The sequence below is a fragment of the Salarias fasciatus genome, chromosome 17 (genome assembly GCF_902148845.1).
Source record: "Salarias fasciatus chromosome 17, fSalaFa1.1, whole genome shotgun sequence".
NCBI lineage: Eukaryota > Metazoa > Chordata > Actinopteri > Blenniiformes > Blenniidae > Salarias > Salarias fasciatus.
This window is the reverse complement of record NC_043761.1, coordinates 1,683,138-1,705,037: the sequence shown is the minus strand read 5'-3', so window position 1 is coordinate 1,705,037 and position 21,900 is coordinate 1,683,138. Positions and strand designations below refer to the sequence as shown.

Sequence of the window (21,900 nt, the reverse complement as noted above, 5' to 3'; positions counted from 1 at the left end):
ACCGGCGCTCTGATCACCCGGCACGGTCCGGCATGGCATGGCCGTGACAGCGGCTCCGGACCGCGGGACCGGGGACCGGGGAGGCGGCGGGGAGCGAGACGACAGCCGGAGCCTTCACGCCGCTGACTGACGCCGAGCCCCGGGCTGCGCATCCTCCGCGCGCCGCCCCGGTACCCGCAGACACCGTGAGAGGGGCCGATCCGGACCGATCCGGGCCGGGGCCAGTACCAGTGAAGCCTGCAGTAACCCCCCCGCGCAGAGCAGAGACCTACCTGCCATCCCGGAGATGCGGTTCGGGCGCGTCACGCCTCTCCTCAGCCGCGCGGCGCGCTCCCTGCGCGGTGTAGGAGGAGGCGGAGAGTCCCTGCAGAACCAGACCTTCCTCCTCCTCCTCCTCCCCCTCCCCTCTGTCCGCAGTCTTCCTCTCCTCCTCCACCACCAGCTGCCGGCCGTGCCAGTCCCGGATCCTCCCGGTTCGGCCCGGCCCGGCTCCGCTTCACCGGAGCCAAATCCACAATCCAGACGCCTCGTCTCCTCTCCGCCCGAACACAGTCCGCTGATCCGCCCCGGACCCGGACCGGACCGGCGGAACCCCCTCAGAGCTGGACCGAGGGGTCCGGACCAGAACCGGCAGAGGATCCGGAGACCCGGGGAGCGCGCGCGGACCTCATCCAAGAATGAAGCCCCCGAGGAGGAGGCTCAACATCAGGAGGAGGAAGAGGAGGAGGAGGAGGAGGACGAGGAGGAGGAGGAGACGCTACAAATACTACTGAACAGATTAAAAAAAAAAAAAGCTGAATCCTCATGAGTTTACGTTACACTCTTTACAATTTACTCAAAGTAACTGAGTAAAATTACATTCTCCTACATAAAAAGTATCCAAAATCGAACGTGATGACAGTGATGCATTTGTAATGAGTAACGCCCACCACTCATCATATCTGGGCTTCTGCCTTTTTTTTTCTTTAAAAAAACGCGTTTTGATGCTTTTAATTAAAAGTTTTCCCTTCCTCCTGTTGAGCAACAGCAATGTGTAGCTTACCATGCTCAGATTACAGGGTGTAATCTATTACTGAACAGTGCAGATAATGCTTGTTAACTAAAAATATAAGAGGATGTGATTCTGAAAAGAATTCTGAAAGTACAAATCCAAAAGTAGGACTTAACATTTCACTTATTTAACCCTTTTGATTTTAGTTTGGCTTCATGTATTTTTATTGTGAAACATGCAACATATCACCGACGGTACATCACAGCTACATACACTTGAAAATATACAAAAAGAAATAGACTGCATGATAAAAGCCGTGTGATTTCAGATATAAAAGTTAATATACAAAATTATATTTTGGCAACAAATTCAAGGCATGATGCTGAAAGATTTATTTCTGAAATACTTGGCTTCACACACCAAAACGTCACAAAATTTGATCTTGGACAGTATTTTTTGGGGGGGGCAAAAATGAATAAAAAACAGTAATTTCTCACGAAATTGTTCTTGTATATAACACATTTAAAGTCGGGAGCATTCTGTGTTATTTTATTTTTCATTTTGACCGTTCAGAGTGCGCAGCTTGTTGCTGCTGGACGGGGAGTCTTCACGTTAATCCCAGAAGCAGGAACAACAGAACCGATGCTAACGGGTCTAAACCCCGTTCTAAACCCCGTCAGTCACGGTTCCGTCCTGAGCGCCGCGGCAGCCGCCGGTCCCTTCAGAGGAATGCGTCCATCAGGAAGCGTGACGCCAGAGAAATCCTCTCTGGCTCCGGTCAGAACATGTGGACCCTCTCCTGAGCCAACCGCTGCTCAACCTCGGCCCTGGAGACGAAGCGCGGCCGCCTCCGGATCTTCCTCTTGGTCTTGTGTTTCAGGTTCCTTTGGTACATGTCTGGATGAACGAGGCAGAACCAAAACAAGATCAGAGAAAAACAACCAAAACCGGAGGAGCCAACTGTGACGGCGCCACCTGGTGGCCAGAAACACGGAAGCGAGTCCACTTTGGAAGCAGAGGAGATCAGGTTCTACCTTCGAAGCTAATGACGTACGTCCTCCCTCCTTTCACCACGTCCACGGTGGCGGTTTTGTTCAGCAGGAAGGTCTTCTCCAGAGTGTCCGACGACACCGAGGTCGAGCGCTGCTTCTCGTCCTGGAAGACGAGCAAAGCAAGAGTCAAAAACCTCCCGGTTCCGGCGTGGTCTCCTGAGTTCTACAGACCTTCTGAACATTCGGATGTGTGGAGATGGAAACCACCATCCTGGATGACCCATGTGAAAACTGAAGCTCCTGAGAAATCCTGAACTGCATGAGTTCCAACCAGGTCCCATGAACCACGTCCTCGATCTGACCAAGTTACCGACACACTGTCTCAAAGTTTGTCCAGAAACGTAGACCTGCTGAACAGTTACCCTTAACGTCCACAGGCATGAACCATCCATCTGAATGGTTACCTGCGCATATGAAGGCCCTAACCAGACCCTCTCCATGACTCTCCAGACCCTGGAGGGCACAAAACACCCCAACAGTTCCTCAAAGCTATGGACAGAAAGCAGGGTACACCTGGACAGGTCACAGTCCAGCACTGGAGTATTAAACCCACTGGAAGGTCTTCTGAAGTCTCTGGTAGTTTTCAGTCCTGGACAGGATTCTAGTACCAGTGGAGATACTGAGCAGCGCCTTGACTGGACTACCTGAACTGGTATCAGGCCCTAAGGAGGTACTAAAAGAAGTCCTTGGGTCTCAGGCTTCTTAGTCTATTCTTGGTCCTATTCTCAGAGGATTAATCCAGACCAGCCTTCTTCTGGTCCCCACAGTCATGTGACTCACCATCTTTCCATATTCCACCCAGGTCCCATGCTCCCCCTTGTAGAACCAGCGCCACTCGGTGGTCAGTGTGTAGTGCGGCGGCTTCATCACGGAGGACACGGTGGACAGACGGCGGACACGCCAGGAGTTCTGAGTCATGGTCTGGAAGTCGACGGGCCAATCGCCGCCACTGGGATCACAGCAGAGGAAACCCTTCAGAAAACCCCATCAAACAGCGGGACGGGCACGGGAGCACCGCGACCTCTGACCTCTCGCTCTGAGACGGGTCGCAGAAGTCTCGCTCGAGATCCTCCATGTCCGGCAGATCCGCCCAGGAGTCGCCGTCAAACCTCTGCCACCTGTAGGGCAGCAGGAAGTGCACCTGTCGGCAGTCGCCTGCAAGAAACGAACAAAACAGAACAGTCGAATGAAAACAACCCTAAGGAGAAACATTTTCACCGTTAGAAATGTTTTAATTTAGGCAGAAATAATTCCACAGAGAAACTACATTAAAAAAATAAGACGATAAGAAAGCTCATATTCTGATCCACATATCTCTAGAAAAACTGCGAGCGCTAAAGGATCAGATGGACTCAGGTGAGTGAATGAAAGAGAACCGACTGTGGAACCGGCAGCTGTTCCTCAGGAAGTGCAGACAGATGGTGCTGCTGTTCTCCGTTTGACGCGACTCGCTCCAAGATTCCGGAACGTTCTCTGAAACACAGCAGGGGTCCGGTCAGTGAACACACTGCCCGATGCTGAGGCCGTCCTCAGTGCGTGGCGTTCTCCTCACTGCTGCCGTGGACGGCGTCGGCCCTCAGGAGCTGGATGTTCCGGTAGATGGCGGGCAGCCGGCGGACGATCTCCCCGCTCAGGCCCCGGTCCTCCTGCAGGCGGCGCCGGCTCACCTCGTCAATGTCGTGCAGCTTGTTGCACTTGTGGCCGAACATGCAGCGGCCCTGCAGGAAGTGCATGCACAGGTGCACCTTGGTGCAGCTGCTGCTGAAGGTGCAGGAGCCCTTGTTGTAGTGGAGACACACCTGAAGGCGAAACTCAGGTCAGACTCTGCAGCAGATGCTGGATGAGTTGGATGAGCGGCTGTGTGAGTTGGATGAGTGCTGGTACCTTGGGCAGCAGCTGCGGGTCGCTCTGCAGCAGCAGCGGCAGCAGGTGTTGCTCCCGCAGCAGGTGGAGGTTCTCTTCCCGCAGCAGCTGCAGGTTGTGCTCCGAGTGGAGGTCGTGGGAGAACTTACAGAGCTTTCTGGAAACACAGAGGCGGCCGGCGGACAGTCAGCGCACCACCCTCAGGTCAAAGCCTTCAGAAATCAGCAGATATTCCCACACTGTCCCTCTGATCTTTATTTACTCACGTTTCTCTGGAAGTCGAAAGCAACACTGTGATTCATGGAAACAGGCGACAGCAATAAAAACTGAGGTGTGTTTAAGAGAAACATCTCCACCCTTCACTTCGCTCCCAGTGTGTTTTATTTTTGTAATTTTTGTTGATTTTTTTTTTTTCCTTTTTTTAATTCCTATCTGCCGGGATTGATCCTCTTCTCTGCTGGTTTGGGTCCTGTCTTGCTCTTCAGCGGACTGTTATTGTTTCCGTTTCTCCGTGAGTTTCGTTTCGCCTCTTCACAGCTGATGGACTCCGTATCAATCCGCACCCGAAGCTAAAGTAGTCCCGGTTAAAGCTGCTCCGGGCCACTGCCGCTTTCCCGTTTTTTCTTTTTTAATAATCTGTTCCCGACATCAAAACGGAGCCATAACGCACGGTTACGCATGACGCATAACGCGTGGACGTCCCTGTGCGCGAGGCTCACCTGCCTTTCCCGAACCTGCACGTCCCGTAGAGGAAGTGCTTGCAGAGGTGCAGCCGCCCGCAGTCCCCGCACGGCTCCCCGCTCATGTAGCTCGCGCACAGCCGCAGGGACGTCCGGGCCACCACCGCGCAGTCCTCCGCCCGCAGCGCGCCGTCCTCCTGCGGGCCGCGCACCAGCAGGAAGCAGGGCGTCCGCAGGATCATGGAGCAGAAGTCGTCCTCCGACATGGAGCAGCGCTCGCGCCGCAGCTGCCCGTAGAGCTCCGGGAGCGGCATGAAGCCGCCGCGCGCGCACAGCTCGCGCAGGACGGCCTGGACCTCACCGCCGCACCGGGACATGGCGACTCGCTCCGCGGCCTCACGCAGACTGACGGCTCGGGAAGGAGAACCGGGGAGGAGGAGGAGGAGGAGGAGGAGGAAGAGGCGATGACGCATTCCCTCTAATAAACAATGGCTCCCCCATTTCTAGAAACTCGAAACTCCTCTCATCCCGACACCTCGCCCACGTGACCACGATTCCTTATTTAGTTGGGTAAAGTTAGAAAGATATTCACAGATTCGGACTTTGCGGATCAATAACTCGTGAATAAAACAACCTCACACACCAGAGCTCTTTCTAATCGGTGTCACGACTGTGAGCTCCAACCTCGTTTCCCTCCGAACCAGCCTCATCTCTCTCTCTGTGAGGACCGCACCGTGAGGAAACCAAGTAATCAATATAAGCAATATTTTGGTTGAAATAACCTTTAATTTTTATCGTTTTTTTGTTCAAATAACGTTTGTAAATTACATATACATCTTACATGTTGTATGTTATATAGTTAGTTATCTTACCTTATAAAAATCATGAATCCTGACAGAGCGGTCCTGACGGTGCGGTCGTTCAACTATAGCTCGATAGGGGGCGCTAAAGCGGGGTCCTCACCGTGCGGTCCTGAAAGTGCTGCCTCCGGCTCTGCAGACACATGAAGGCTCGCCGGCTCAGGGACCGTCGGCAAATTACCGTATCGGAAGAGAATGTCAAACAAAATTCAAGAACTTCTCCAAACTGACAAATGAAGTCTTCAAAATCACAACAAACATAAAGGACCACGTGTAATTCATACTACATGTCATATTTTTTAAAAGTTATGGAAAAAATACTTTCAAGGGGGAATGCTGTATTGCTGAAAACACAGCCAATGCCATCAAAGCTATGAGACCTACCAACAAAATGAGAACAAAACATGAAAGGTGATCTCCTTGACTTTACACGAAAGCTGTAACTTAAGCAAAAACATTTTGATTTGATTTACTTAATAGAGTGGATTACTGTATAAGGACAATAATAGCTGTTGTAACTTCTGTTGTTTACTGTAGAGCCACAAAACTTGGCCTGATCTAATACTTGATCCAACAATGTGGACGAATTAACTGGTTAGGACGCTCAAAAGTTGACGCATATTCTCATAGAGCTTTGAATTAGTAATTAAAATATATAAATATACCTTGAATAAACAATATAAACCCATGAAAGCAGTGCTGAAGCCCAAAAAGACAAAACTCCGAGGAGTAAACACACAAATACTGAAAAACAAAAACGAATCATGACGCCATGCTGGAAGCAGAAAGTGGGCGGGGCCGCCCTGCAGGTGTCCCTCATCACACAGGTGAGCCGGATGAAGAGGTCAGAGGTCAGCGTCCTCCAGCAGAGCGGGGAGACATGCTGCTGGTCCTGGCGTCGCTGTGTCTGCTGGCGGGGGAGTCGGGGGCGACCGGAGAGACAGGTGAGACAGGTGTTTAGCAGACGGGTGAGTCTGGCTGTCAGACTGTTTGAGTTAAATGTGCAAATCTGTGTTTTTTTTTCCAGTAGATTTCAGTCAGAAAACATCAAACTGGACGGATCAAAGCAACCTCACGGCCGCCGGGACTCAAAACTTCAGCGGTTTGGATGAAAACCTTTAGTGATTCAAGAACCGCTCAAATCTTTAGATTCATGTGAAAATCAACTGATTCCCTACATGAGCTTCACATTTTTCACCTGCGTCTTAACAGCTCTCAAATGAATGTTTTCAGTCTGTTTTTGTCTGGAATCTTCAGCATTCTGCATAAAAACTTCAGATTTTCTGTTAATGATGAGAAATAAGAATGAAATCTTCTCAATTCTACGACATTTTCTGATGAAACGATCAGATTTCTCCTGAAATCTTCAATTTTCTCAATGAATTTTTTAAGGAACAAAGTCTTTGTTCTTAACCAAATCACAAGAGTTTTATGAAATCATATTTTTTTTCATATGAAATCTGAAATTTCCTGAATGAAAACATCAGATTAAATTTTTATTGGTTTTTAAGTCAACCACTGTAAATAGAAAATATCACATTTGTTATGAAATTTTCAGTTTTCTGAATAAGTTCGTCAGTTTTATTAACAAAACTTGTTTTTTGTTAAAATTGTATAACTCAATGAAGTCTTTTTTTTTCTTTCTATGAAATTGTCCGTTTTCCGAAATAATTCTATAGATTTCTCAGTTACAAAAAGAAAAAAATCTGATTATAATGCTAAATAGGATCTTGGTTTTTATTTCAGTGAATGATAGCAGATCTCTGATTAGATCTGTTTTCCTCCAGGTGAAGCGTTGAATCCGGAGAACGTGACTCTGAATGGGACTGTGCCGGAACCCAGATCTTTCTCGGGACACTTTAATTTCAGCGGTGAGTCTGTGAGGCTGAACCTCTGAGGGTTTTATTTTGAAGCGCTGGTGGACTCTTGACCCGCCCGTCCCTCAGCTCTGGCCGGAGTTCGCTCCTTCGTCCGGGAGCAGGAGGCGGAGAACCGGATCATGGGGGGCCAGGAGGCCTGGGCTCACTCGTGGCCCTGGCAGGTCTCGCTGAGGTTGGCGTCGACGCCGGCCTGCGGGGGCGCCGTCGTCTCGCCGCTGTGGGTGGTCTCCGCGGCGCACTGCTTCAGAAGGTCCGGTGGCACCAGGGTCTTTCTCGGGACGAGGACCGGATCGTCTCCGAGACTCCTCTGGCTTTCTTTCTGCAGGTACAGCAAAGCTTCGGTGTGGACGGTTCTGGCGGGAAAACACGACCTGGACAATCTGCTGGAGTCTGGACAGCAGGTCGGTTCAGCTGTCGGCATCTGATGGTCCGGACCAACATTATTCTGATCAGTGGGCCCAAACAGAGAAACCCGTTCCTGGGTTACTGAAAGCGGTGCAGAAAGTGTAAAGTTCTACCTGACCCTGAGACTAGGCTTTGTGTTTCGTGTCTTCTCAGCTGGTCGGCGTCTCCTCCATCATCTCCCATCACGACTACAACTTCCGGACCAAATCCGGCGACGTGGCTCTGCTGAGGCTGCAGCAGCCGCTGGTCTTCAACCAGTTCGTCCGTCCCATCGACCTGTGGATGAGCCCGCTGCCGGTGTCCAAACGCTGCACCGTCACCGGCTGGGGCTCCACCCAGGAGAGTGAGGACCCGCCGGGTAGCTCCGGATCGGACCGGTCCTCTCGAGGCCAGGTCTGTGATTTGCCGTGTTTCGCCTCAGACGGTCCCCGGATGCACAGACTGCAGGAGGTGAACGTCACGGTGCTGCCCTCCGAGACCTGCAACCGGTACTACAGCGGCCGGATCAGGCACAACATGTTCTGCGCCGGGAAGGACCAGGGAGGGGTGGACGCCTGCCAGGTGAGACCAGGATGGAACGGAATGGGCCTGGGTGCCTTGATCCTACTCCAGCACATAATCGCAACCTGAACGCTTCTCTAACACTTGCTGATGACAACCCAAACACAGCGACCAGTCTGCTTTCAGATGTTTTTCTCTGTAAAAGCAGCCTTGAAAGGACTGTGTTGTTACTGAATCAATAAAGCTGACCTGACTTGTCTGGGGACACAGGGGGATTCTGGAGGTCCTCTGTCCTGCTTCACTGGGATCAGGCATGAGTTGGCCGGTTTGGTGAGTTGGGGCATCGGTTGTGGTCGAGCCAAACGGCCAGGAGTGTACACCAGAGTCCAGCAGTACGCCGACTGGATGTCCGACACCATGAGTGAGTTAGAACCTGAGTTCCATCTGGAGGAAGTGCTTCCTGCTCTGACCACCTCCCCTTCTCTCTTCAGACGCTCACAGCGTGGAGTCTGCAGACAACCTCTTAGCCGAAGGCAGGTCCTCACCTCCTGATCTCCGCTTTGTTCTGGGTCAACACACACGGGCCTCCTGTTCAGGTCTTTCTCCTGTCTGTGTCTACCCGGACCACAGAGGATCCCTGTGGTAAGCAGCAGAGCTCCGGCTGCGATCGGGCTCCAGGACTGGCTGAGGTCTTACTGTCCGACGACGGTAAGGTGTCCGTGGGGAACGTGTCGGAAAGCTGCCCCTTCCTCTGGCCCTGGCAGGTCAGTCTGCAGTCCAACGGACGCCATTACTGCAGCGGTGTGCTAATCCACCGCCGCTGGGTGCTGACCGCCAGGCACTGCAGCGTCAGGTACTAATATGATGCGGGCACTACACCAGTAATATCAATACTGCGAATTCTGGAGCAGCGAAACACTGGACGCTCACCGAAGACGACTACTGCTGCTACTAATCAAAACACTAATATATTACATCTACGTCTGTTACTCTCTGCCCCCTTTTCTTTTGTCTATATCACCCCATGCCCTCTGTTGCCCTCCGGAAGAGCGAAGGAGGATGTGGTGGTTCTGGGAGTCCACGACGTGCACTTCCTGTCCAGTCAGTCCGTGGTGGTGGATGAAGTCTTCAACCCGCCGCTGGACGCCGGTTTCCCTCCGAGATCGGACCTGTCGCTGCTCCGCCTGAGCGTCGCTGCCAGAATAGGTCCGAACCTCCTGAACCTCCTCCTGGTCTCTCCTGGCTCTGAAGTACTCAGCCTGTCTCCCGGTCCTCCCTTCAGGCCCAAATGTGTCTCCAGTTTGTGTCCCGGAGGAGGACGAGGAGCCGGACCACAGCTGGTCCTGTGTGACCGCCGGTTGGGGCGCCGTCAAGGCAGCAGGTGAGTTGTCCTCCACCCGGAACTGGACTCTGGTAAAGCTGGAACTCTTGGTTCTGCAGAGGACATCAGCCCAGACCGGCTGCACCACACCAGGCTGACCCTGGTCAATGAGACCGGCTGCAAGGAGGAGTGGGGGGACTTCGTTGGCGATTCTCACATCTGCTGTCACCCCGCTGGATCAACTTCCTGTCTGGTAACCAAACCGTGAAACTGCTTTATGGTCTTTCTCCATGTCCTGCTGCTGGTTTCTCGAACACAGATGCTTCAGTTCAGATAGGTTCCCATGATAAGGTGTGTGTTCATTCAGGGTGATGCTGGAGCGCCGCTGTTCTGCCAGAAACGTGGAACCTACTTCCTGTTCGGCATGGCGTCATGGGGCAGCTGGCGCTGTGATGCCCAGAAACCGGCGGTCCTCACCAAAGTGCCGGACTTCTGCGGATGGATCCACCAGGTCACCCAGAACTACTGAAACCCCCCAAACAGAGATTAAAGTCTGAGTTCCCCGCCTCATGCTCGTCAGTGTCTTCACTCCACCGGACTCTGCGGACGTTAAACCCTACTGTGGTAACTGTCTTCTGGTTGTAACGGAGGACAGGGTTGACATTGGAGACAAGGATGGACAGACTGGATGTTACAGAGGTCAGTTTGAGACCGACAGTTTTGATCTCACATTTATTTGTATTAGAAAAAAAAAACTTTTCTGGAATCAACTTGACTTTGCTGTGATGATTATGAAAGTATGAATTTCCCTGTAGTCTTGAAAGTCTGTGTTATCGGAGTGGTTCAGTCGTTTAGGTTTCATATGTGGATCATATGCAGAAGACGAAATCCCAGTTTGGGTCCAAGTGGAGGACTTTCAAGTTTCAGGTGGTCTATTGGCGCTCAAAGGACTTCAGGTCTTGGGTTTGTAGAGGTATCTGACAGGTTTTCTTGGCTCTCATGGGTTGGGGGTTCTTCTGGAGGTCTCCCGGCGGCCCGACGCTCAGCTCTCCTGCAGCAGGTCGAACACTCCGCTGATCACCACCTGGTGCTTGTCCTCCACCTGCAGACACAAAGCCAGCAAACGACTGCAGCAGGGAAGGTGTCCAGTGCAGAGGACAGACTGAATGTCCAACACCCAGAGAGACAAGACTTCCCAGATGAATAAGACGTTACTCAGGCCCTGATAGCCCACCTGCTGACTGCCGGAGTCGCTGGAGCACGCAGCTTGTTCTGGACCAGGCTCATAAACCGGGTTGGAGATGTTGCGGCTGTGGATTTCCGGTGGAGCGTCCTCCTCCTCCTCTTCCGCCTCATCCTCCTGTTGGACCGACCGGACAACACGATGAAAACACTGCTGCAGACACCAGCCGGTCCTTCAAGTCTTCTGACTGCACTTCGCACTGCATGATCAGCGTCGAGTCCTCTGACCTTGAAGTAGTGGAATCTGAAGGGTTTGGCGCTGCGGGAGTAAAAGTGGTATCCCACGAACAAGACTCCGGCCACCAGCAGCAGCAGCAGCACCACGCCCACGCCCATCCCGGCTTTGTGCGCCACCGCCATCTGCAGAGCCAATCAGAGGGAGACATGAGGATGTAGTACAGTCCCGCTGTATTTTGTGGTTCCTTCGGTTAAACAATAAATGTTTATTTTACCACATGAAGAGAGTCAGGGAGCGAATCCCTGCTGATGTTCAACACTTTCAACAACACTGCACTGAGTAAACGGACTGGATTTGGACGAATTTGAGACTTTTGGTTCCGGTTTGGTGACCGATTTGAACTCCAGCGGGTTTCATTTCAGTTTAAGACTTCCGGTCTTGTTTGGACCCGTTGAAAGCTGAACCTGGACCGGTCTGAAGAGGAGTTTGCTGATTTCGGTGGGTGAGTTTTCAGTATTTTTCAGCTGATATTCACAGAAAAGACTCCCTGAAGAGGTGAATGAAGCTGGATCCTGATTGGTTCCAACACGGAGGTCATGTGACTGAGCTGACAGTGGAATTCGGGCTGCAGGTGTTTTGTGTCTGAACCAAAGGAAGCATTTCATTGGCCGTTTGCCCACGAAAGGATGACGCATTCAGGATCAGATCTGGAACGGTGGCGTCACCTGGTGGGAAGGGGGCGGGGCTTTCAGCGGTCCCTGGAGGACATGGATGATCCCGTTCGCAGCCAGGATGTCCGAGGTGGTGACGAAGCGGTCGTTAATGTAACGAGATGACTGAGGGGGAAAAACCAGTCATACATATTTCACTGTGAGTGACATGTCTGAAATGTGACCTGAGACGCTTGATGAAATGTAAATGAGGTTTCCTTCGGTTCTGACCAGAGTGTTCGGGTCGAGCAGGTCGGCGACTCCCAGAACGCTCAGGCTGCCGACCCGGGTCCGGATGCGGCTGCCGTTCCTCAGCTGGCTGAGCGGGAGGGCCTGGCCCTCGGACAGGTGGAACTCGATGTCCCGCTGGGACAGCGTCTGCGGGGACGGACGGGTCAGGACAGGTCAGGTCATGTGACGCACACGGCGTGTCCGGGCGTGTGCCGCTCACTTGGTTGTCCGGCAGGCCGCTGTTGTCCGGGACGAAGAGCGTGGAGCGAACGGTGAGGTTACTGAGACGCTTCACAAACTGCTTCCCCGACTCCGACACCTGAGAGAAGTTCAGGATTTGCTGCAAAGGAAGAAAACGTTTCCCTTTAGCTCCTCCCCCTCTCTTCCTACATGACCACAGATCCTGGTATGTACACACAAACTGCTTTACAGACACACTCGTCTGCTCATTTCTGACATGTACACACATTTCGGATTACATATAAATCTGCTGAGACTCACGGTGAGGAAGTTGGAGAACGTCGGAGTGGACCTGAGGACCTGGAGCAGGTTTCCAGTGCAGCTGAAACCGTCTCCAACGTAGCCTGGCCGACACTCACACTGCACCTCTGAAACGGAGGACACGGGGTTCACACAAGCAAACTCCATGCTGGCCAGCGTTGCTTCCTGCCTCACCCTTCATCCTGTAGCAGAACGTGTCCCAGGTCTCGCTCAGGTTCTTGCGGGTGCCGTAGTCCACGATCCCCACGTGTCCGAAGCCACAGTTGGGGTTGGAGTAGGTGGTGGGGTACGCCACCCGCGCCTGGTCCAGCCAGCCGGCCGCGCACATGTTCATGCCGGCCTGCGGGGGGAGCCGCGACCCGCAGAGTGAGACACCTGCACGGCCGACGCCGCACCTGCCTGCGATGCGTTCACTGACCTGCTGAGCGTACGACAGCTGGGTGTAGGTGGCCAGGCCGCCGGCCGCCGCGGTGCAGGCCTGCTGGGCGGCGGTGTAGTTCAGTTTGTACTGACCTCGCTCAGACCGATAGTGGAACACGCCCAGCGTGGCGTCTGGATGCAAACACACACGTCCAGCAGAGAGAAATAGCATTTGTCTTAACTGCTACTTTTCAGTTAAAGTAACTAGCAGCTGTTTTCACTTGTATTCACCTTCAAAATGGAGGTCGGTGCATTTGGCGTCTTGGTGGCATCCGCCGTTGTCCTGGAGACAGCGGCTGATGGGCAGCTGCTTGACTTCACAAGTCAGTCCGTCTCCAATGTAGCCGTCCTTACAGCTGCACTTCTTCTTCCCCTGTTCACAAACACACACACACACACACACACACACACTCTCATTGACCAACGATCGCTAGTCTCGATGTGTTGAAACTGTGTGTGTGTGTGCCTCACCGGCGCCGCCATGGTGCAGATGGCGTGTTCGTGGCAGCCGCCGTTCTCTCCGGAGGCGCACGGGTCGACGGGCTGGCAGCTGAAGCCGTCCCCGGTGTGACCTTTAGGACACGTGCAGGTCACCACCTCTCCGTTCTGAGAACACGTCGCTCCTTTAGCGCAGCCGCCGTTCCACATGTTACACACATCCACCGCTGCACAACGGAGAGAAGACAATGAGCCAAACCAAGATCCAGTGTGTGTGTGAGTGTGCTTGTAAGTGTGTGTGTGTTTACGTGTGCAGGTGTATCCGTCCCCCTGGTAAAATGGCCGACACACACAGGTGTTGTTGTCCTGGCAGACGGCTTTGGGAGAACAGGGAGGAGAACACTGGAGAACCTCGGCTGAGGAAGCAGAGATGAAAACATGTCAGTAAACAGGAGTTTAGTGAAACAGTCACCGTTATGACAGCAGCTCAGGCTAACGCTAAAAGTTAGCTCGGTTAGCATGACAAAGCAAGACAACAACTCCTCTCATGCAGGACAAATATCACGAGAAATAACTCCATGAAAACTTGCTGTTTTTAATTTACATAACCCTAAACAAATAAAAGCAAACATTTATTAAAATTGATCATTTCCACCGTGGGACATCTTTCATGTTTTGGAATTCGCTCAGGAGACGAGTGGAACCGTTCGAGAGTGTGGGAACTGACTCTGGACGTCGCACCGGTCTCCGGTCCAGCCGGGCTCGCAGAAGCACAGACCCGTCCCCCGCCGTCCGTCCTCGCACGAGCCGTGCTCGGAGCAGTTGCACGCTGAAACGCAGCACCACAGGGACGGTGAGGCCCCGCCCTCACAGCTTCACCCGCCCACAGACTCCGCCCTCCCGCGGCTCACCTTTGCACATCGGCCCGTAGAAGCCGCCGCTGCACAGCTCGCAGGCCACGCCCCCAAATCCCGCCTCGCAGGCGCAGGTCCCGTTACCAAGGTGACCGTCGTCGCATGTGCCGCGGTTGTTGCATGGAGAGCGGGCTCCGCCCGGACACGCTGGACATGGTCATGTTATTTACATTTTCACCGTCGTCATGACAACATAACGACGCATTCATGCCTCATGATTGGTCCGTATGTTTTGCCAGAGCAGTGATTGGACGACGGTTCCGTGTTCTCACCCAGACAGTCCCGGCCGTAGTAACCGCGGCAGCATTTCGGCTTCCAGATGCCGACGCGGCAGATGCTGCGGCAGCCGGAGTTCTTGGTGACGTAGACGGAGGGAAGGTCGCACTTCTGCATCTCCTGAGAAAACACACAGGCCGTCACTCTGCTCGCTCGCGTCCTACCGACGTTCTCCGGCGTTCGTCGGAGGGTCGGGCCGAACTCGGCCGATAGACCCGCACCTGTCGTTTGGTTCCGTCGGGACAGCGAGTCGAGGAAGTGAAGCATGTCCTGCATTTCATCTGCGACGAAGGAGCAAAGTCAAACCAGCATGCAGGGATCTCAGAGAGCTGTTTTTGAATCCACCACCCTGTGTGCGCTCCAGGTGTTTTCAGGCGCCGGACCCACCGTCAGGTCCACCGTGGTGTACTCGTCGCAGCGGCCGCCCAGGCTGGGCGGAGTCAGCAGGCAGTCGATGCCGTAGGCGATCCCGCCTCGAAAACCAAGATGTCTCTGGACGATGCGACACCTCTCGTCATTCACAAAGATCGCCCCCTGTTCAGAGGAGAGAAACAACACAATCGTCAATCGTCAATCTCACCGATATCATTCACACATTACTGGGATGTTCACGTGCACACAGTGCCACCATAGTTATATGTTACATCACAATAAACTAAAAACGACTCCTCTTCCTCCTGGTGTTCTGTTCTCAGCTGCTACTCACGATGTTGTCGACGTCTCCACAGACGAAGGAGAGCAACGAGCCCTGCAGCGTCCGAGCCGAGTCCAGATACACCAGGTCCTCAGCATGAACCTGATCCCAGAGACACAGCGACAACTTCAGCTCAACTCTGTCCCATTTTCTTTCTAACTGGTAAAAAACTAATAAAAGTGATGAAGTCACTTGATCTATGTCTGTGGGTACAGGTACAGAAGTTAGCTCAAGCTATTGGGAATCCTGAACTTTTATCCCAAACTCTTCCTCTAACCCCCTGTGTCTTGAGCAGGAAGAGGAAACATCTGGTCTTTACAGACTGCAGCTCGCTCTTCGTACCCTCTGGCCCTGGACGATGTGGTACTTCAGGTACTCCAGCAGCTGTGGACGGTTGTGCTGGTCGAACAGGAAGTCCTTCTGTTCTTGCGGCAGAGACGCCATGACGGCGTCCGAGGGGAGGAAGACCGTCACCGGCTGGTGGAGGACGTCGTTCACCATGTCCATCACTCCTGTGTCCTGAGACACAGAGTAGAACAGCAGATTACAGTAGAATAGAAGCACTGATTGATGCCACATCCTTTCTCCTGTTTAATTCAATTCAGCTTTAGCGTTAGCAATAGCGTTTTCTGAAGGTTTTTTGTCCATGGAAGAGCAGTTTTTTTTACACTTTCACTCAACTTATTACCTAAAGACCCAAGTCCTTCACAATTAAATGTTCTTGACCAGCCCGCACCCTCAAACGTTCAGGACCCGTCACAAGTGTCGTGTTTTGTTGATTTGGTCCCTGGCTTTAACGTGAAAGCAGCTGAAAATTGTTGTGGTACCTCCAGCAGTTTGTAGAAGGTTTTATAACCGTGAAGGTCGGCCACATCCGTCAGATTCATGGGTTTTGGGTCCTGCTGAGAGACAGAAGAGATAATTACCCCAAACATTTGCCCCCGGGCGTTTCTGAAGGCGTGGAGGGCAGATGTAACCCTGGTGACGGTACTGACTGTGGCCGCCTGAGTGCCGTTGGTAAAGATCTTCAGAGGATTCAGGACCATGTTGATTTCATGGATGATCCCGTTAAAGCTCTCGTCATCGCTGCGTGTCACATTCGCCTGATTGACGAAGATCGTCCCCTGAAAACATGAGAAGCATTGAACCAAAGTTTTATTTTTTTTCTGTCAGTTTTGTTAATTTGATTGAGGCAGAGATTGTCATCAAACCATCCATCAGAATATCTGTGTCCAAAGAATTTAAACTCCTCAAATGCCATGTAAGATCAATTTGTGTGCTGATGATGCTTTTCTTTTTCTACAAAACCCACAACTTAAAGTGACACTAAGGAACTTTTCAACCTTAATAAAACATTTTATTATCTTTTGTGATGATACTTCGACTTACAACTAGTTGAATGACCCTCTGTCACGGGCTGAGGGCGTCAGTATTGCTTCACTTGGACTGAGCAGCTGTGAGGAGGGTGGTAGGAACCCTGCACACTAAAAAACTACAACTGTCCGGACTGCTTTACGGCATGAGTCACATCATGACAGAACATTGTTTATCCATTAGATTCATGACCTCGTCGCTATCCGTCCTTCACACAGTCACTGGAAACAAATGTAGGTGAGTTCAGTCCGACAGCACGCCACCGGGAGCAGCATTTTACCACGCCACGCGCTAGTCCTCATGAGAACTGTAGTATTCGTTCAGGCAAAGCACTACCGCTTTGTCCACTGGCGCCGCCAAAATCAACGAAGACTCAAAGTTCCTTAATGACGCTTTAAATCCACTGATTCGTTCTACAAGCTCTCTGACTCCAAAGAACTGAACGCTCTGCAGTCAGCAGCTCCAGTCCACACTTCACCTGCACCTCGATGCACAGGTCACATCAAATATAGAGCAAAGACATTTCCTCCAGGCAGCTGGAGCTGTTTGGACTCAATTTCAATGTTGTTCTAAAACAATAAATGACAACTTCCACTGCTGGATGGAAATTCCACAAAATTACAAACTCCACTCTGACACCAACTTCTTCCACACCCATATGGAAAAACCTCTGAACTTCCACACATGGGCTGAAAAAAGATATCACACATCTCAAACACATTTACTAACCTTGGGTTCTCTCAGGATTTTACATCTTATAAACACACATTCATCTATACACAGACACCCAAGCCCATTACTTTTTCCTGTTGTTATCTTCATTTCTTTTGTTTGATATTTAAAGGATAAACTGGATGGATGGATGGATGGATGGATGGACGGATGGATGGATGGATGGACGCTGACTGGTCACCTGTTTGACGCCGGTCGTCAGTACGTATCCGGACAGGGACGTCAGGTTCCGCGGTCGGCTCAGGTCGGCAGGCAGCAGAGTGTGACACATGACGATGTGGCTCCGTACATGGTTTTCAAACTCGTCCGCCATGCCCATTTTTATCTAAAATTCAGAAAATAAAGACATTGCAAAAGTTCCACTGAAGTGAAACTGTATATTTTAATGAACAGGAGACTGATCCTTTTGAATGACTGGTGAGAAGACTGACCTTATTGCCCATTCTGTTGGCGTTGTGGGCCTCTTCGTTCGGAGCGAAGATGGTGAAGGGTCCGCGGCCATGCAGCGAGACGCCTGCCATCTGAAAGAACAGCTCAGTTCAGGAAAACACAGCCACCAGCAGGGGGCGCCGGAGGGAAATGCCTCCCCCTCACCATCATGTCGTAGTCAAAGCCTCTCAGGTTCAGCCTCATCAGCTCCTGCGAACAGATCAACTCACATCACACACCTGCAGTACTCCGTCTCCATCTGACCAGCAGGTGGCGCCCTGACGGGATGGCGCCGGTCAAACGTGACACGGTGCATCTGCGTGTTTTTTCACCTGCATCACGCTGCCCTTGCAGGTCATCCCGTCGCCGATGTAGCCTTTCTTGCAGGTGCAGCTACGTGTGCCCGGACCGGTCATGTTGCAACGTGCCGAGCGCGGACAGCCGCCGTTTTCCTGCCAACGTCAACGGTTATTCAACACCCGGGAGGGGTGGGCAGGTACTTCTCACTCTCTGGAACACCTGGAAATTTCTTTGAGCTTCCACAAGTGTAAAGATGTCATTAAAGACAGACTTCCGCTCTTCTCACCTTCTGACACAGGTTGATCGCGTCGCAGTTGAGTCCGTCTCCTGAGTAGCCGTCACGGCAGGCGCAGGAAGTCTGCACACGTCCAAAAAAAAAAAAGGCAGGTCAGAGACAACAGTGAACGCGTCGTCGTCACCAGCAGATTGTCATGCTCGCTTTTACTTTGTTTGGTCCCACGTGAATACACTCTGCGTCGGCGTGGCAACCACCGTTTCCCTCCAAACATGGATTTATCTCTGCGGGGAAACGCAGCAGAAAAAAGGCTGAAACTTCAACAACGACGTGAACTGCTGTTAGACTTCCTGTGCAAATGCTAATGCTAACACAGCTGCTACGTACAGAGAGCTAGCTTTCATGTTTCTATCAGCAGGAGTGAGTTACTTCAAGATTAATGAGATTCCTTCTCTGGTAAACAGGAATCTAGTTGAATAGTGACTGTCAGTACAAGAGATGTGTCTCCAACAAATGCTCAAACTGAGATAATCTACTAAAGCATATGCTGAAGGAGGCTGGCTCATCAATCAAGACAGCAAGTGACAACAGATTTGTTGAAGCCAGCTCTCAGGCTGAGACCACAGATCGTTAATATAATGGATAGAGCTTTCGTGACGTCACCCACAGCGTTCCCAAATGCCGTTCTGCAGACTTCTACGAGTCGAGCAGGACGTCTCCATATTGAGACATTTGAAACCAGATGTAATGTGACTGGTCCCGCTCGTCACGTGACGCATCACGGGGACAGAGGAGGCGCTGTGATAGGGCGATTTATGCAAAACTTTAACTCATAATATAAAATCAACAGATGATTTATCTGAAAATCAGAGTCTGGTGAAGCAGCACAGTTATAGAAACTAGTGACAGAGACCAGAACATGTTCTGAAACCGGGCGCTTTATGTTTATTTACACTCTGAAAATCAGCATTTTTGAATGGGTTCCAATGAGATCGGGGCTCTTTTTGAAACCAGCCTCATCGCCCCCTGCTGGAATTTCCCCGGAATTACAGCTTTTTTGCACTTCCGCGTTATCTTCATGTTTTATGAGCGGAGGTTGGCGCTCGGCTGAGACTGGCCAGTGAAGGAAAGCCGCTTTGCTAATGCTAAAGCGAACAGTGGGACCTGTGAGTGGGACGACCGGTCTGTTATGCCAAAAGAAAGTGCGAAGTCCAGTACATATGAACGTACCAACACACACCAGTCCATCGCCGGCGTAACCACGGTTACAGACACAGTCCCTGCGTCCAGGTCGAGTCCTCTTACAGACCGCAAACCCACCGCAGCCGCCATTATCCACCAGGCAGGGGTCCACAGCTGCGCACAGCATCATCATCATCATCATCATCATCATCATCATCATCATCATCATCATCGTGTGAGCTCATGTGGAGAGGCGTTCAGGTGTGTACCTGTACAGGAGGTGCCGTTCCCGGTGAAGCCAGCAGCACAGAGGCAGGCGGGGCCGCTGGGGGGGATCACACAGCTGCAAAGACACAGAGACTCCAGATGAGTTCGACCTGTCTGCCGAGGCGAGGCGCCGACAGGCTCGTGTCGCTCGCGTTGACTTACTTGGCACTGCTGTGACATTTCACCGAGCCGCACAGTTCGTCCGCCGTGGATTCGATCTCTGACACAACACACACACGCTCACTTTACACAATATTTAATGCCTGTTAGCTCAATTAAGAGCATCGAATTAGCAGGAGAAGCTTTTCACTACCAATAGAGCCCAATGGCTTCTAACTACATCTCTTCATTTGAAAAATTCAGCACTTTGAGTTCTTGTTGTTGCCGTACTTTGGTCGCAGTGGACTCCTCTCCAGCCGACGTCGCACTCGCACGTCCCGTCACCTCGCAGGCCGTCGCTGCAGCGGCCATTCTTACAGTCACACTCTGAATGAGGAGGAGCAGGATGAAGGCAGTGTGTGTGTGTGTGTGTGTGTGTGTGTGTGTGTGTGTGTGTTTGTTTACTGCAAACTCATGTATGCTTACAAAAATCACACACACACACACACATCGTAACACTCGTGTGCTCCTCACCCTGATCGCAGTGGACTCCGTACTTGCCGCCCTGACACGTCTCGCAGGCGGTCCCGTTGAAGCCGCCGCTGCACCGACAGACCCCGGAGCCGTCCACCCCGTCCGAGCACGCTCCGTTAGAGGAGCAGGGCTGAGCGGTGGGACCGGGGCACGGCTCGCAGTGCGCCCCGAAGAATCCGGCGCAGCAGCGGGGTTCCTGCAGACAGAGCGGATGGTGAACTCCCGGCTGAGGCCTGGCGGTGGCGCTCTCTCCCTCTCTCGCCGACGTTCTGATGACCTACGGTGTTCTTCCTCATACAGGTGGCCCTGCAGCCGAGCGACACCCGCCGCTCACCCCCAAACACCCGAACCAGCTTACACCTCATCGGCTTCACTGAGACCTGCAGAGTCCCAACAGAGCAGTGAAGCTTATCCTCGTACCTGTAGAACAGCTGTGAACACGTCTCGTGTGTTTTCCAGAGTTTTTGTGCTTGTGTCAGTTATGTTTGTTTGTATGTTTGTGTATTTCATGTGTCACGCACATATCTGATAATAGAACTTCCACATTTTTCCTTTTAAAATAATTTAAATATAAAATCACATCATCAGCAAATGAACAGATTTCAGGTTACCTGAGGCTCGGGTTGCTTTACATTGCTCCGTACAGTCCCACATGTCAGCAGTATTTCATTCTGTTGACTAGCATCTGATCTTTGAAGTAACATGAGTGTAACATCGGGAAAACTTACGTCTGGGGTGGTGTCATTGGGGCAGAGTTTGTTTTGGTGGAACAGGCATTCGATACACTCGCCCTTTGGAAAGAATGAAAAACAGTCAGATTTCAACCTGTATTCATCAGGGTAGAACAAGTCACTGAGAATTAGCACCTCATTACAGCACTGATAAACAGCAACATGTTACTTGATACATTCACATTACCACCAGGAATGGTTCCAACAACCTCCTTTATGCAGAGTTATGGAGGAAACTGTAGATATTTGTCCTCATATGAGTGTAAGAAGTTTCACATTTTACCAGAAATCTCTTGTACGTGACTTTATCACAGCGGTTTCTGTTGATCGGGAGAACCGCCGTGAGGCCGTGAATCACTCCTTTCCCGCTCAGGATGTTGAAGGTGTCAACCTGAGCTTCGTTCACAAACAGCTGAAGACAAACACAGAGGTTACATTTCACTCCGACCGGCAGCGGGTCCGTCGTTCTGGAGGGAGCCAGACCTTCCCGTCTCGGGGGTAAATGCCGAGCTGGAAGGAGAAGCCGAGCAGCGTCTGTTTGTATCCTCCCTGCTGAAGGTCGGTCCTGAGCAGACGCTGAGCCGGCACCACGTGGTAGCGAGTCGTGTTCACATCCTGGCCACAAAACAACAAGCAGCACTGAACTTTCAGCTTGATGCTTCAAAACTAGTAACACAGCAGAGAAGGAGTTAACTTCTGCCATTAATCTGCCATTTATTCATGCACTGAAAGAACGATGACTGGCTGTTCACAAGAGAAGTTGTCGGAAGATTTGATTTTTAAGACATTTGGAAACATTTCAGAGACTTTTAAAGACCTTTAGGCATTCTCTAGAACTTAAAGAATCTAAACATTTTAGT

At 51.6% G+C, this 21,900-nt stretch overlaps 3 protein-coding genes across 9 annotated transcripts in view; 1 reads left to right on the top strand and 2 right to left on the bottom strand.

The window, feature by feature from the left end:
- Window positions 1-1,195: 1,195 nt before the first annotated feature.
- Window positions 1,196-5,525, bottom strand: parp12b (poly (ADP-ribose) polymerase family, member 12b). 2 transcript variants are annotated; one of them, XM_030113153.1, is made up of 8 exons: window positions 5,459-5,525; window positions 3,928-4,063; window positions 3,596-3,842; window positions 3,424-3,516; window positions 3,072-3,198; window positions 2,824-2,992; window positions 2,026-2,146; window positions 1,196-1,888 (listed from the first exon to the last, which is right to left on the bottom strand). In XM_030113153.1, exons 1-8 carry the CDS (start codon window positions 5,470-5,472, stop codon window positions 1,770-1,772), a joined length of 1,026 nt encoding a protein of 341 aa, XP_029969013.1. In that variant the 5' UTR covers window positions 5,473-5,525; the 3' UTR covers window positions 1,196-1,769. The 2 variants fall into 2 exon arrangements, with proteins under 2 accessions (XP_029969013.1, XP_029969011.1); XM_030113151.1 differs by lacking the exon at window positions 5,459-5,525 and adding an exon at window positions 4,626-5,109.
- On the top strand, window positions 4,974-10,317 carry ovch1 (ovochymase 1). Of its 5 annotated transcripts, XM_030113130.1 has the most exons (14): window positions 4,974-6,390; window positions 6,474-6,548; window positions 7,234-7,317; window positions 7,393-7,576; window positions 7,652-7,727; window positions 7,885-8,074; window positions 8,153-8,292; window positions 8,503-8,653; window positions 8,724-8,765; window positions 8,863-9,085; window positions 9,281-9,438; window positions 9,515-9,613; window positions 9,673-9,806; window positions 9,921-10,317. In XM_030113130.1, the coding sequence occupies exons 1-14, from the start codon at window positions 6,219-6,221 to the stop codon at window positions 10,080-10,082; spliced, it is 1,890 nt and encodes a 629-aa protein (XP_029968990.1). In that variant the 5' UTR covers window positions 4,974-6,218; the 3' UTR covers window positions 10,083-10,317. The 5 variants fall into 5 exon arrangements, with proteins under 5 accessions (XP_029968990.1, XP_029968989.1, XP_029968988.1 ...); XM_030113129.1 differs by having other exon boundaries at window positions 6,477-6,548; window positions 7,393-7,727; XM_030113128.1 differs by having other exon boundaries at window positions 7,393-7,727.
- Window positions 10,254-21,900, bottom strand: part of stab2 (stabilin 2) — a 26,579-nt gene continuing 14,932 nt past the window's right edge. The window contains exons 34-69 of one of the 2 annotated variants that reach the window (XM_030113092.1): window positions 21,524-21,655; window positions 21,324-21,452; window positions 21,038-21,100; window positions 20,591-20,689; window positions 20,310-20,505; window positions 20,067-20,162; window positions 19,839-19,896; window positions 19,679-19,752; window positions 19,458-19,583; window positions 18,438-18,511; window positions 18,279-18,350; window positions 18,025-18,144; window positions 17,858-17,902; window positions 17,695-17,784; window positions 17,445-17,588; window positions 16,153-16,281; window positions 15,985-16,059; window positions 15,500-15,676; window positions 15,170-15,259; window positions 14,851-14,997; window positions 14,685-14,744; window positions 14,460-14,583; window positions 14,185-14,334; window positions 14,001-14,102; window positions 13,582-13,689; window positions 13,307-13,500; window positions 13,067-13,208; window positions 12,834-12,967; window positions 12,590-12,755; window positions 12,416-12,522; window positions 12,135-12,254; window positions 11,915-12,061; window positions 11,699-11,809; window positions 11,024-11,155; window positions 10,788-10,913; window positions 10,254-10,655 (exon numbers count right to left, since the gene is read on the bottom strand). In XM_030113092.1, coding sequence (XP_029968952.1) covers window positions 10,596-10,655; window positions 10,788-10,913; window positions 11,024-11,155; window positions 11,699-11,809; window positions 11,915-12,061; window positions 12,135-12,254; window positions 12,416-12,522; window positions 12,590-12,755; window positions 12,834-12,967; window positions 13,067-13,208; window positions 13,307-13,500; window positions 13,582-13,689; window positions 14,001-14,102; window positions 14,185-14,334; window positions 14,460-14,583; window positions 14,685-14,744; window positions 14,851-14,997; window positions 15,170-15,259; window positions 15,500-15,676; window positions 15,985-16,059; window positions 16,153-16,281; window positions 17,445-17,588; window positions 17,695-17,784; window positions 17,858-17,902; window positions 18,025-18,144; window positions 18,279-18,350; window positions 18,438-18,511; window positions 19,458-19,583; window positions 19,679-19,752; window positions 19,839-19,896; window positions 20,067-20,162; window positions 20,310-20,505; window positions 20,591-20,689; window positions 21,038-21,100; window positions 21,324-21,452; window positions 21,524-21,655 — 4,119 coding nt within the window. In that variant the 3' untranslated portion in view covers window positions 10,254-10,595. The remainder of the gene's footprint in view (window positions 10,656-10,787; window positions 10,914-11,023; window positions 11,156-11,698; window positions 11,810-11,914; window positions 12,062-12,134; window positions 12,255-12,415; window positions 12,523-12,589; window positions 12,756-12,833; window positions 12,968-13,066; window positions 13,209-13,306; window positions 13,501-13,581; window positions 13,690-14,000; window positions 14,103-14,184; window positions 14,335-14,459; window positions 14,584-14,684; window positions 14,745-14,850; window positions 14,998-15,169; window positions 15,260-15,499; window positions 15,677-15,984; window positions 16,060-16,152; window positions 16,282-17,444; window positions 17,589-17,694; window positions 17,785-17,857; window positions 17,903-18,024; window positions 18,145-18,278; window positions 18,351-18,437; window positions 18,512-19,457; window positions 19,584-19,678; window positions 19,753-19,838; window positions 19,897-20,066; window positions 20,163-20,309; window positions 20,506-20,590; window positions 20,690-21,037; window positions 21,101-21,323; window positions 21,453-21,523; window positions 21,656-21,900) is intronic. The other variant, XM_030113093.1, reaches the window with a different exon arrangement.

What these genes read in the sequence shown, in the direction of transcription:
- parp12b (XM_030113151.1), bottom strand. Translation starts at nt 5,059, where the DNA reads ATGCGTCATCGCCTCTTCCTCCTCCTCCTCCTCCTCCTCCTCCCCGGT. An exon ending in TGCAGGTTCGGGAAAGGCAG is followed by an intron (nt 4,064 to 4,625) that starts GTGAGCCTCGCG and finishes CTGTGTTTCCAG; the next exon opens with AAAGCTCTGTAAGTTCTCCC. An exon ending in GACCCGTCTCAGAGCGAGAG is followed by an intron (nt 2,993 to 3,071) that starts GTCAGAGGTCGC and finishes CTGTGATCCCAG; the next exon opens with TGGCGGCGATTGGCCCGTCG.
- ovch1 (XM_030113128.1), top strand. Translation starts at nt 6,219, where the DNA reads ATGCTGGAAGCAGAAAGTGGGCGGGGCCGCCCTGCAGGTGTCCCTCAT. An exon ending in GGGACACTTTAATTTCAGCG is followed by an intron (nt 7,318 to 7,392) that starts GTGAGTCTGTGA and finishes CCCGTCCCTCAG; the next exon opens with CTCTGGCCGGAGTTCGCTCC. An exon ending in TGCTGGAGTCTGGACAGCAG is followed by an intron (nt 7,728 to 7,884) that starts GTCGGTTCAGCT and finishes GTGTCTTCTCAG; the next exon opens with CTGGTCGGCGTCTCCTCCAT.